This window comes from Hypomesus nipponensis, chromosome 5, assembly GCF_054491055.1.
Source record: "Hypomesus nipponensis isolate SF chromosome 5, ASM5449105v1, whole genome shotgun sequence".
In the NCBI taxonomy this organism is placed as follows: domain Eukaryota; kingdom Metazoa; phylum Chordata; class Actinopteri; order Osmeriformes; family Osmeridae; genus Hypomesus; species Hypomesus nipponensis.
Genome location: NC_140365.1, coordinates 898,590 through 912,120, shown reverse-complemented (window position 1 = coordinate 912,120; position 13,531 = coordinate 898,590). Strand labels below are relative to the sequence as shown.

The following is a 13,531-nucleotide window of genomic DNA, read 5'->3' as shown; positions in this document are numbered from 1 at the left end:
AAGCTCATATTTAACCACGTAAAATGACGGCTCCTAAGTTGACATATTTCTATGAAAACATTTTCATTTATTTTGAAGACATCTGACATTCACATAAAGTGTCACGTGTGATAGGCACAGGCATAATGACTTCCTCAGCAAGCCTGTTCCATATTCATGGTCTGTATTCAAACATAACCACAACCCTCAATAACAGAAAATCAATAAAGAGGCAGTACATCAGGTTACACAAGTAGACTCATCAATTTAGGAAACCATTCATATACGTTTTGATGGGTAGGCCAACTTGAATAATTAGGGTCATGGATAAAAACCGACAGATTTCTAGTACTATTTGTGCTATGAGATTTGTCTTATCTAAAGTAAGTGTAATACATATGTCACAATACAGTATTCTATTTCACTAATGATAATATGGTATTGCAGCCAAATTAATCTGACTGCATGTTTATAGTGCATATAGGCCTACAGTGCAATTTAAACATTTGAACCATGTCTCTTGCAGGTTTGGTCTTATCATGAGACAATAAAGACAGTTGGCATATTCAGCTTATATATCCTCAACTTGGATACGATCTTGAAACGTCTGCTGTATGAGGCTGTAATGTAAGCCAGCCACATTAACAACCGTGACAGGTACATACAGACATTGCTAACTACAGGTCACATCTTCAAGTTTTGCAATATAGGGAATACATTTACTTTCGAAATAAACTTAGCATATTAATGAACTTGACAAATATTAACTCCATATCAATTAACTATAACACAAAAAACAGCCAGTTCATCATAAATGCTTCATGATATTGTGCTATTGCGTTAAGTGAGGCTAGTTTAGTAACTATTTTTAAAAGGCCCTAGCAGCTGAGAGGTACGTACTTGATGTGTAATGAGTGCTTTATGAACTTGAGACTACTGAATCAAACTGCAAAGTTAGATTTTACACAGTTGGCACCAAGTCAGGACATTCAAACAAGGAAAACACAGACCATATACAACTGCACATACCACGTCTCTTGCCTTTGAAAATAAACATTTATCACTGGTCGTGTAAAATAGACATATCTATCCTACATACAGATCTTTGAATTATGTCAATTGAAAAAACAAAAAGACGATTTTGTACAGAACAGTACGTCGAACAGAGCAAACTATCCATTGCATTTGGGTTCTGTTTCCATCATGTATCCATGCCCATGCACCCACTTCATGCTTAACTGCAATTAAAAAAACATCTAATAAAATAATAAAGGGAATGTATAACAGTTAGACACTAACAACGTATTTAACTTGCAGTCTCAAAAATCCAACTATCAAAATATACCACAATTATTTTATATACCTTGATGATAGTTATCATGAATTACATGATACACAGTATTCCCTTTATAACTGAATGAAATTATAGAATATCTAACAAAGGATAATCTAATCTTAAATATCTCATCAATTTCCTCTACTTTTGAACCTAATTACTAGAATAAACACATTACTTTCATATTGTAACATTACTTTCAGATTGTAACATTACTTTCATATCGTAACATTACTTTCAGATTGTAACATTACTTTCATATTGTACTCATTAAGTAGTGCCTAAAGAAAGACCAGAGTTTAAGGTGCTACATATGTTTTCTTTGTCTATTTGAGCAAATATCAAGTTACATCTAAAGTGTGGGTGAAGCAAATACATGTCAAAGTCTCTCTATTCTGCATATATTTGATTTGTTGATTGATATTAAAATACTCAGTTCACCAGTTCTGGAGTTTGAACCTGATTCATCTGCTACCAACTACCTTTACATTTAGCTAGTGTCTTTTGCCCTGAAAGGCCTTAAACTTGGCAACGACAAAAGGCTTTTGTTATTTCAGTCATAATATTCTTAACAAAACCATTGCATTTCAGTATGTAAGAAATGTTTTACGGAAGTCAACTAAATGTATAATTAGCTAGGAACCTTTTCTATGTTCCCTTTGTGTTTTCACTTGCATGAAGAAGAATCTCCACAAACAATAACCAAGCTGAACCTGATTATGTACCTTCATTGTGTCACAAAACAAATAAACTGAACTCAAACCAAGAAAATCCAATCTTCCCCTTTTTGGTTTGAAGTAGAAGTTACATCGTTTTTACTCAGTCAACTGCATGTCCTCTGGCTTTAGCCACTGTATGGTATAAGGTGTGACTGGGACTGGATGCTATGGCTTCTTTTGACTCCACTGGAGCGCTTTGTCCTTCCCTACATCATTCCTGCCAACCTCACTTTGAAAAGCTGGTGTTTCTGAAAAAATAATATGACTTAAGGCTGCATGGGAAAAAATCACTGTTACATACAGTAAAAGCAAAATGCCAGATGAGTTTCGCTGGTGTGCAAATTACGAGTCTAAGATAGGACGTACAGTACAACACTACAGAACAGACTGACTTCACAGGACGTGACTGCTTTCTCTGCAAAGTGTGCTTTATATCCATGGTGTTGACTCACCCTGTGCTACCTGACCAAGCAATGACACAAAAGAGGACAGCAGTGAGGCAGGGTCACGATGACTTGATGGCTTTGAAAAGTCGTCTCGACCCGTAACGTGTCGTTCTACTTGTTTGCCTTGGCCTTCACCTGGGCGGTCTTGGCATTGTCCAGACGAGCTTGAATGTCCACAGGCTTTTCAAAGAAGCGCACCACAACAGGCTCGTTAAGGAGGGATGCAAGCACCTGCTCAAAGGAGAAGGACCACTGCATCTCCTGAGGGCTGGCAGCCGCACCCACCAGGGGGCCTGGGGGGCTGGTGGTCTGGGAGCTCTCCACGGGGGTGGAGGCCTCCCCCTTCGCAGGAGCTGGAGGCGGGCTGGGGGTCTCTGCTGGAGCTGGAGGGGGGCTGGGGGTCTCTACTGGAGCTGGAGGGGGGCTGGGGGTCTCCGCTGGAGCTGGAGGGGGGCTGGGGGTCTCCCGAGGGCTGCTGGTCTCTTGCAGCCGACGTCCCGCCTCCTCCATCCTCAGCAGCAGGCTGGTCACTCTGGCCACGGCCCGGTACAGAGGCTCCTCCTCTGGGTCACCGTGGAACAAACTGTACATGGTCTTGGAGAACTGGATGAACTGAGCCTAGTGCCAATACCCGCGAAGGAAGGAAACAAAGCGAGACTTTGATAATGTATAGTTATTATGATACACTGATACGTGTTTGTGGCCATGAAATTAGGAAAAAAGGTACTTATTTAATGACCAATTCATTAACCACGGAGGAAACTATGACTTGGACAGTGCTTGTTACCTGGTTAATTCTGGGAAGATCCTTAATGCTCTCCTCTTTCTTAAGGATCTCATCTTGCCATTGCTTCAGGTAGGCTTGTAGATCTACCTTTCCTCTGCCTGTGGAAGTGAAAACATTAACCAGCAACTTGCTAACTGGATTACCTCGAGTGAACATGGCAGTCAAAAGACACCAAAAAGAAAACGACTTCACCTCTTTCTGGGCTCTTTCGTATTACACCATCCTCTGGAAGATCTGACACTGCAATATGAGCAAGTGTAACACTTCTTAACGAAGAAAATCAAAAGAACTAACACCAAACAGTTTATAAGTGCAACAGGCTAGCATACTAAGGTGCAGGTGAGAGTATTGCACACAGATTTTAAGTAAGAGAAAACAATGATAAGGCCTTGTTAAAAGAGAGGAGCAGAAAGTGAGGTACAACAGGAAGTGAAGGTGTCGAGAGAGGAAAGAGCAGGCTGACCAGTCAGTCTACTGAGATGAGAGATGTCTTCAGTCACTGGAACAAAGTGAGGAAACTGTTGACCCTTTGAGTGGAAAGGACTGCCTGTGAAAGCTGGAAGATATGCTGTGTAAGTATGTGCAAGCAGGTCTTATAGCGCAGTAAACAAAGGCTTGAGGAAATTAGTAAAAAGAAAACAAATCAAAACACTAAGCTTAAGTAGCAAAGCTTATTAAGGGGCAAAGTTTTCATGGAGTGAAGAGGAATACGATTTTCTCTCAAGAAAGCACATCAACAGAGGAATTATGACTGACAAACGGTACGACATGGTCAAAGACGATGTACATCATACAACTTGGTCAGTGAGAAAGGGTCTGTCCTTACCTGGAGGCAGATGAAGCTTAAACAGGAACTTCAGTTTATTGGTGAAAGAGCCACTGTACAGGATGTCTGTGAGGGAGGGAGGGAGGTTAACACAAGGTCTACGCCAGTTTCCCCGAATCAGAGTAGAACACTGACCAGGTAAGATGGGTGTCAACAGAGTAGTGCGAAGGCGAGAGCGCGGATCTCACCCAGGGCCAAGCAGAACTCCTTAAAGTTGACAAGGCCGTCCTGGTTCTCGTCTATGAGGCGGAAGGCCCAGAGGCCCAGCGTGTCTGTGCTGCTACTGAGGGACCAGGGCAGCAGGAGGGAGAAGAGCAGGCGGAACTGCTGGAGGCCCAGCTGGTACTGCTCCAGGTAGGCCAGGCTGGGGTCGTGGTGGAGCAGGGCTGGGCTGTTCATCGTCCAGTAGCAACTGAGGAAATGCTGCCTCTGGAACGACGAGAAGAATTGTGACCGCTGAGAGATTATCCTCTGGGCTATTTGAAACACATCGACCATTTTCAGGACTCTGCAGAGGAAGCTATTTCAAGCTGGAGATGATTAATTCTAAAGCAGACAATGAAGACTGGACCTACCTTGAACAGTGCATACAGATCCTCAAGCTGAGGAGCACTCAGCTTCACCTCCTGAGACACGACCCGAAGCTGGAACAAAACCGTGTCAATTCATCCTAAACAGCACAATCCTACTTTTAAAAAGCGAGATGACAAATCTCTTAACTCAATCTCCCACTCACAACATTGTGCTTGGTTGTATCTTCCAAGGTTTGGATGACATAGAGTTTGTTTCGTTTACGCATGCTCTCCACTTCCTCCGATCGAATGTCTCCGAATTTCTGAAAGAAAAGGAGCACTTTAGATCAGGACAAAAAAGATCTGTTATATTCACCCTCGGTTCCTGTCACTCACAGTGCTAGCAGGTGACGCTAGTTTTCATTAGCAACATGCCATACCTCGTAGGCGTCTTTGATGAGGTCACTGATGTCCATCCTGGAGTGAGAGGACTTGTCGTTGTTGCAGAGTGACGCCTGTTGCACGGTGGAGGGCAGGGGGCTGTCCTTGTTCGTCACGCTGTCGAAAAACCTAAGAGGAACACGCGTTTCAGTCCCATGATATTCACCCCCCTTTTCTCCCAACACACACTGAACACACTGAACGTTGTTCTGCGTTTTGGTTCCGTTGACCGGAGTTCCGACGTCAACACTGACTTGTTGAGGACGGTCACTGCCTCTGCGTCGTCATGGCAGCTGATAAGAGCCTCCATGTTGCAGTTGAGGACAGCCAGACCCAGCTGCAGGATGGCTTTGATGCCGTCGTAGAAGAAGCAGTCCACCACGTTGACGGCGCTCTCGATGGGCAGGACGCTGATGAACAGCGTGAGGAACCAGGACAGAGACACGGAGGAGAAGAAGCTGAGGTCTGTCATGTGCTCTGTCAGCTGGGACTGATGCTCCCTGATGAGCTCCTCAAACACCGCCTGGTCCACCAGCGCTCCTGGGGACGCATGTCTCAGTCACCCCCGGTAACATGGTCTATCACCCCCGTTAACATGGTCTATCACCCCCGGTAACATGGTCTATCACCCCCGGTAACATGGTCTATCACCCCCGGTAACATGGTCTATCACCCCCGGTAACATGGTCTATCACCCCCGGTAACATGGTCTATCACCCCCGGTAACATGGTCTATCACCCCCGGTAACATGGTCTATCACCCCGGTAACATGGTCTATCACCCCCGGTAACATGGTCTATCACCCCCGGTAACATGGTCTATCACCCCCGGTAACATGGTCTATCACCCCCGGTAACATGGTCTATCACCCCCGGTAACATGGTCTATCACCCCCGGTAACATGGTCTATCACCCCCGGTAACATGGTCTATCACCCCCGGTAACATGGTCTATCACCCCCGGTAACATGGTCTATCACCCCCGGTAACATGGTCTATCACCCCCGGTAACATGGTCTATCACCCCGGTAACATGGTCTATCACCCCCGGTAACATGGTCTATCACCCCCGGTAACATGGTCTATCACCCCCGGTAACATGGTCTATCACCCCCGGTAACATGGTCTATCACCCCCGGTTACATGGTCTATCACCCCCGGTAACATGGTCTATCACCCCCGGTAACATGGTCTATCACCCCCGGTAACATGGTCTATCACCCCCGGTAACATGGTCTATCACCCCCGGTAACATGGTCTATCACCCCCGGTAACATGGTCTACCACCCTGGTAACATGGTCTACCACCCCCGGTAACATGGTCTATCACCCCCGGTAACATGGTCTATCACCCCCGGTAACATGGTCTATCACCAGCGGTAACATGGTCTATCACCAGCGGTAACATGGTCTATCACCAGCGGTAACATGGTCTATCACCAGCGGTAGCATGGTCTATCACCCCGGTAACATGGTCTATCACCCCGGTAACATGGTCTATCACCCCCGGTTACAGCAACATAGACTGTGTTACACAGTGAGATGCCACATGCCACTTACATCAGGAGGAGGAAGGAGCCATTTCATCTTTAGCCTTTATATGGCTCACTTGACCTTAACTGTCCAGTTAATATAACTAAACATAACCATTACCTCCTAGTTATGTTTAAAACTGCACGTCTAATTTGACCTTTGACTCTTGTCAATAAACTTAAACTGAGCTAATCAGATCTAAATGTCGGATTTCAAACTCAATCCATTTTCCTTTGTGGCCAAAAAGTCAGTTGACCAAAAGTTCACCTGGGTTCACCTAAAATGGTGAACTGTGCTTGATCCTTTAGAAGGAAATCTTCAAACATCGTTCTAAGTGAAGGGTAAAGCAGCAGAATTTCTTACCAATTATCCTGCGGTTGAAGTAGTCAGGCAGCATCCTCTCACACACAGCCACCAGCAGCCAGAAAGCCTCCTCCTCTTTGGCGTAAAGGAGGAGGACCGACGTCAGGATGTTCATGGCCTTCACAGGAGAGAGGGAGGGCAGAGCGGCTTAGATCCCGTTAACGGGTGAAGCCGCCCAGGGCCGGTAACAGGACGTCCGTCAACCTCCTACCTGGTTAAGGTTAGGGTCAGCCTCCTCCCTGGTTAAGGTTAGAGTCAGCCTCCTACCTGGTTAAGGTTAGAGTCAGCCTCCTACCTGGTTATGGTTAGGGTCAGTCTCCTACCTGGTTAAGGTTAGAGTCAGCCTCCTACCTGGTTAAGGTTAGGGTCAGTCTCCTACCTGGCAGTAGCCAATCTTAGGGTTCCTGTAAGCGTAGGCGGTGAGGACGCGTCGCAGGGCGGAGATCCCCGTCTCGCTCTGGAAGGCGGGGTGCTCCGGGAGCGAGCGGTGGAGGTCCCGCTCTATCTCGTCGGTGGCCAGGGTGCTCGTTCCCAGCGACTGTTCCACCAGCTCGGTGTAGTAACCGGGGTGAGTGGCCATGTCGTTCACTGCACCTGCCAAGACGCAACCCCCGCACGGTCAAAACACGGAACACCACACCGCCAGGTTCTAACCCAAAGCACTGGACAGTCTCTACATAAGTCGGTTAATTTCCAGCCCTAGTTAATAATAATAATAGATTTTATTTGTAAAGGTTATTTTATTTGAGGTTAATTAAAACTCATAAGTTCTGCTAAAAAGAAATGTTGAGACGCATATATAGATGAGAACCTGAAAACAGCATCCACAGTTCTCCTCTTAAGGACTCAGGAACTCCACGAACTATCAGGTCGCGGGTCTTCTTGGTGCAGAACATGCTGGTGCCGCGGCCGTACTCTGAGAAGTGGATGTTCCACGACTGCTCCTTCATCTTCTCCTTTAGCTGTCGGGCAGAAAAAGAAAAACACAGTGGTCAGAGAGCTATGACCGCTTCCTGCGTGTCAGCGCTATGGTTTCCTCTTGTCTCTGAAGCACTTTGTTTCCTCATACTGAACGAGAGGATGTTGAAGCGAGGAGAGGGCTGCCTACCATTTTGGGGTCGAGGTTCTCGGCGTCTTGCGGGTGGAACACGGTCATGAGAGCTTCGGTGCTCACGGCTTTGCTGGTGTCCTTCTGCCCCACCATCAGAGTCACGTCCTCTGGGTTGTCCTCAAAGTGGTTGATCAGTGACTGACATTCCCCTCGTATGACCTGCAAGGGGAGGAGAGTGGTTTTATGTTTTCAAATCAAATTCCTTTTTACAAGGGTGTCACGCAAACCCGTAGAACTGCACTTTAACCAACCTAGACCTTCAAAGAAAACAAGGATAAACTCCCAGGAAAATTCAGAGAGAAAAGTGAAAGAAACCTTGGGAGGAGCAGATCAGTGAGGGCTCGTCAGTGACAGAGACAGTTGGTGACAGACATGGTCAGTGACAGAAAGGTGCAGACCGTCGGCTGTTTTAAGCCCAGGACATACGAGTGCACTGTCCTGTATAGTGCTGCAGTGCCTCTGAGCTGGGATCTGGTGTGTGTATGTAAGGACAGGTGTGTGTGTAAGGACAGGTGTGTGTGTAAGGACAGGTGTGTGTGTAAGGACAGGTGTGTGTGTAAGGACAGGTGTGTGTGTAAGGACAGGTGTGTGTGTAAGGACAGGTGTGTGTGTAAGGAGAGGGGTGTGTGTAAGGAGAGGGGTGTGTGTAAGGAGAGGGGTGTGTGTGTGGAGGTGTGTGTGGAGGGGTGTGTGTGTGTGTGTGTGGGTGTGGGTGTGGTGCTTTAGACAGAAGGTCACCACCTCAGGTTGCGTGGAGTGCAGAGGGCTGGCTGTCATCCCACACCTCCTGCGGATGGCGCTGGCGAGACGCTCGTAGTCCCGGACCTCTGAGAAGCGAAGAGCCTTCTTGCCCCGCACACACACCGTCAACGCTCTGCTGCTCCTGTCTGGGTTCTCCACACCAATCACCTGCCAGGATCGACCGTTTTTAAAACAAACACCAGCTATCAGCCGGGGACAGGATCAAACAGCAAATATTTGTTGTTGGGAGAAGCTTTGCGTCTTCCTTGCCTCTCGGATGGGGACGATAACATGGCACTGGCTGCCATCTTGGCTGGCAAAGCACAGGTAGCCCTCAGACAGACAGATCTTGCCAAGAGTATTGAAGTGGCTGAAGGGTACCCACAGGAAACTCTCGTACACCTCCAGCAGGTTTTCCTCCCTGGGTAGCCGGAAGAACGCCCTGAACTGCTCGTTCCTGGCATGAGTTTCCAGGCCTCTGGAAAGGAGCAGTGCAACTGAGCAAAGACAGTTTTAGAGCACACAGGAAATAACCTAAATACTGTGATAGCCTCCGTAGCTGCACAGTCAGTAGCCTGAGGATACGTTTCCAATAACAACGACTGACGAGTCACGTGACAGAGAGCAAACACAAGACAGACAGGTGGTACCTCTTGGTGATTTGCAAAGGGTCACACAGGGCATGCTCTCCCTGAAAGGTCTCCTTATCAAACAGGCGTTTGATGGAGTAGTCAGCCAGTTGCTCCATGATGACGAACGTCTCGCTGAGGTGCATGAACATGGAGAAGTAGTGATGGTCTCCGTGGGCCTGCACATGGATGCTCTCCGTGAGGATCACGTTGGACGTCTTCTCCAGCCTCCAGACCTCATCCCAGGAGATCACCAGCTTCACTGTGGAGATGATTGTTTATGTTAAGTATCTGACACGGAAAGGAAGGTCAGGTTTACAACTATAGTACGTAATCTAATTCAAATTGATTTGCATCGCTGTTTTTGGTAAGCAACGACAAAGGGCTCCGGGGTCTCCCACAGAGCACACAAATAACCAACTTTAACCCTTAGACAAAAATACAGAAAATAATATCTCGAGCCGAGAGGGTTGCTGGCCGGTGTGCCGGCTGCTCACCTTCTGCTCCCAGGAGGTACGAGTAGAAACTCAGGAAGTTAGTGCTGAGGTACAGCCAGCCCTGGCAGGGCACCCGGCCCTTCCAGTAGCTGCAGGAGTAGTAGGTCACCAGCTTCTCCCTCGGAGGCAGCTCAAACCACTTCTCAAACCTCAGCAGCGCCTCGCGGAACTTCTCCGGGTCGTCCTCCTGCACATGAGACACTTTCCCCTCCTCCGCAATCAGGCCCTGGAGGAAGGAGAGCAGGAGAGAGCAGGGGAGAGCAGGAGAGAGCAGGAGAGAGCAGGGGAGAGCAGGGGAGAGCAGGAGAGAGCAGGAGAGAGCAGGGGAGAGCAGGAGAGAGCAGGAGAGAGCAGGAGAGAGCAGGAGAGAGCAGGGGAGAGCAGGGGAGAGCAGGGGAGAGCAGGGGAGAGCAGGAAAGAGCAGGAGAGAGCAGGAGAGAGCAGGAGAGAGCAGGGGAGAGCAGGGGAGAGCAGGAGAGAGCAGGAGAGAGCAGGGGAGAGCAGGGGAGAGAGCAGGAGAGAGCAGGAGAGAGCAGGAGAGAGCAGGAGAGGGCAGGAGAGAGCAGGAGAGAGCAGGGGAGAGCAGGGGAGAGCAGGAGAGAGCAGGAGAGAGCAGGAGAGAGCAGGAGAGAGCAGGGGAGAGCAGGGGAGAGCAGGGGAGAGCAGGGGAGAGCAGGAGAGAGCAGGAGAGAGCAGGAGAGAGCAGGGGAGAGCAGGAGAGGGCAGGAGAGAGCAGGGGAGAGCAGGGGAGAGCAGGAGAGAGCAGGGGAGAGCAGGGAAGAGCGATGATGTATATTTTGTACAGGTTGAGTTATCCAAATATACTGTATTCTGGATTCAGAGTATATGTACTGTATATAATATTATATATAATTTGTTCCTCTGAGTGAATCACTTCAGATTATGTTGGTTGCATGTTATACTTTTCCATATCATCATGAAGCAAGCATTCAGAATGAGTCATGTGAACAGCCAGTGTTCACCGAGAGCTTAATGAATCATTCAAGCTGACGAAACCGTTCACTCTCTGTGCCTCTCACAGTCTGAGAGATGGACAGTGATACTAGGGACTGTATCTATCTACCCCCCCCCCACCCCCCCACCCCCCCCCCCGGTGTGATTTGGCTTTGATTTCTTACTCTTATTTTTCCTTGGACAAAGCTGGTGATGTCATCGCTGGAGTCGAACACAGACAGGGTCCTCATGATGTTCTGCTGCAGCCACTCCCAGTGCAGACTGATCTCCTCTTTGGTGGCACCTAACCCAGACAAAACACACTCAGAAACAATGGAATCCACCAGACTCAATGGGAACTGTGCTGAGAGCACTTTCACAGCCAACCAAAACAGTCTTTGTCCAAATAGGATTTTAAGTGGGGAAGGAAAGTACTTGCCACATGCTACAGACCAGTAGACTTGTGAGTCTGGTGTCTGGTGTAAGATGCGGAAGGGGGCAACCTTGGATGTAGAGTCCAACACTGTGTCCAAGGTTCCTACCAGAAGGCCTGTTAAAACAATTAAGATATCATGCAATTTCTATAAACAAATTATATAACTGGACGTATGAAATCCATAAGGGGAAATCCCAGGGGGGATAGGGGGACACGACCCCCCCATCCTGGGGAAAATAGGTTTGTCACCCCCAATAAATCACTGTAAACATAAGGTGATTTAAATCATATTAATGATATACATTTGACATATTACAATGTAGTCTATGTGTTACAGCAGTAATTTTGGTGTCCCCCTCAGGAATTGCTCTTGAGAAGATGTCATATAATCGTCCCCCTCCAAAATTGTTAGATTTTTGCCACTGATTAATTCACAGGTAGAAACGTGGCATGTGTCTGCACATTTAACATAATCTGAAAATTATAAAACCACAAAGAAGCATATTTCAGTGCGTGCTTGTGAAAGTCTTATTTCAACTTCCTTAAATTTGACATACTTTAATTAGAAAAAGGCTCTTACATACCGTCAAATGTCCTTTATATGGACATGCACAAGTAACTTACCCCTGGCTAAAACTAGCTGTGTAACATTACCTATCAGTGAATTGCCCTTCATTAATAATTAACAAGGTTTGATGGCCATACTGCTTTCAGAGGTTGCATCACTACAGGCGTTGCTGACTGAACATAACAGTGATTACTTAAGGTGTCGTAGTAAATAGTCCAATAGACTGAAAACAATCTGTGATTCTTCAACCTGTTTATTTACAGCATCGAGTCAAAGTAATCAAGCAGGTAATGATCAAATACCCTGAACTCTGACTAGTGATTTAAAGAGATACTTCCGAGTATAAAGGTCCTTGAGTTGAAGAGGGTTTTAAGGGGCCGCAATTAACAGAGTCGCTAAAAGCGTCGGACTTCCACCATCATTAGACCACTCAGACGAGACATTGTGTTCCACTTCATCCAGGCACCCTTTCATTAACATCAATTAAACCACTGCTTGGGAGTTTTCTTATAGGCCTATTTATATTTAGATGAATTAGTGGGACCATTAGACTTTACCGCCTTTGAGTCATCCGATGAGGGTATTAATACAACGGATTACACTGTTGAATCTGCAGGCCAGCTGATTAATAATGCAACTTCTAAAAATTTAAATGGATCGCCTCTATTGCTGTGCTTCTCATTTATTCAAAACGTGTTTCCAAGAGGCGACATTCTGGCACCAGTGTACAGTGAATTTTAAGTGCCGTGGTAAAATATTTGATTGGTATCGTTATCGTAGAAAAACCGACCACTGACAATGTTGAGATCATAGCCTACTGCGTTGTCACACTTGTGTGAACTCATCTCTTTACCCGCAAGCTACATAATATAATCACAAGCCGCAGTAGCACTAGAATTTTACGGAATTACAAAACGAATGCGCAGCCGTGTGTTATGATGCAAACCAAGGCAGCAAGGAATTTGATACCATGCCGTTACGGGGAATTGTAGCAGACAGCCCACGCCACTGGTTAACAAGTAACAAGCACATAGATGGTAACAACACTGGTGCAGGCATACAGCAGCTGTTAAACTGTATACCTGTTGCAATGTAATGTTGTCATTTGGTCAGCTGTTTTGACCAACACAGCTGTCTGCACCACACCCATGGTCATATTTACACAGAATCCCGGAAAGAACCGACACACAAACATAAGATGTCAAATTGAAGTATAATTGAGGTTTTATGCAAACTAAGGTTATAGTTTAGACTTGGAAGCAAAGTATTGTTCGCATAGCCTACCTGTCAACCCGCCCCCACCTTCTCCATATCCTCGTCTCCTCTGTAAAACGAAATAATCATTGCTCTTTTCCGTCACCCATAGCTTGAATGCATTTTTCAGCAGTACTTCTTCAGGTTTAAGCCACATAATTCAAGTCATATATGTGTACATGTATATCTATTAAATCCAAAACATGACACAATGCTCATTCCATCGTGCACTACACCCATCAACATTTGTTTGTATGAAGCGAGGCAAGCACCCTTGCCCACGTCGACAAGTTAAATGTTGCCAAAGACACTGTCGCAAGGGCTTCTGGGATTGCAGTTTTTCTACCTTAGAAACGTTAGGAAGAGAACGGGTATCCTTCAGTATGCGCACTTGGTGTC

General features: G+C 46.6%; 1 protein-coding gene across 3 annotated transcripts; it reads right to left on the bottom strand.

The window, feature by feature from the left end:
* Positions 1-46: 46 nt before the first annotated feature.
* On the bottom strand, positions 47-13,409 carry tbc1d8b (TBC1 domain family member 8B). 3 transcript variants are annotated; one of them, XM_084698613.1, is made up of 21 exons: positions 13,163-13,408; positions 11,314-11,424; positions 11,060-11,178; positions 9,921-10,146; positions 9,445-9,685; positions 9,065-9,272; positions 8,795-8,962; positions 8,051-8,212; positions 7,754-7,904; positions 7,322-7,536; positions 6,943-7,060; positions 5,301-5,586; positions 5,046-5,175; positions 4,830-4,928; positions 4,669-4,737; positions 4,282-4,522; positions 4,094-4,159; positions 3,731-3,823; positions 3,460-3,507; positions 3,268-3,365; positions 47-3,098 (listed from the first exon to the last, which is right to left on the bottom strand). In XM_084698613.1, the coding sequence occupies exons 1-21, from the start codon at positions 13,287-13,289 to the stop codon at positions 2,592-2,594; spliced, it is 3,483 nt and encodes a 1,160-aa protein (XP_084554739.1). In that variant the 5' UTR covers positions 13,290-13,408; the 3' UTR covers positions 47-2,591. The 3 variants fall into 3 exon arrangements, with proteins under 3 accessions (XP_084554739.1, XP_084554740.1, XP_084554741.1); XM_084698614.1 differs by lacking the exon at positions 3,731-3,823; XM_084698615.1 differs by lacking the exons at positions 47-3,098; positions 3,268-3,365 and having other exon boundaries at positions 3,463-3,823; positions 13,163-13,409.
* Positions 13,410-13,531: the final 122 nt, after the last annotated feature.

Bases quoted from the DNA above. Each gene is read 5' to 3' on its own strand.
- tbc1d8b (XM_084698613.1), bottom strand. From the start codon at position 13,289: ATGTGGCTTAAACCTGAAGAAGTACTGCTGAAAAATGCATTCAAGCTA. The intron at 11,179-11,313 runs GCAAGTACTTTC...TGTCTGGGTTAG, and splicing joins CTACTGGTCTGTAGCATGTG to GTGCCACCAAAGAGGAGATC. The intron at 7,061-7,321 runs GTAGGAGACTGA...TCTCCTGTGAAG, and splicing joins CTAAGATTGGCTACTGCCAG to GCCATGAACATCCTGACGTC.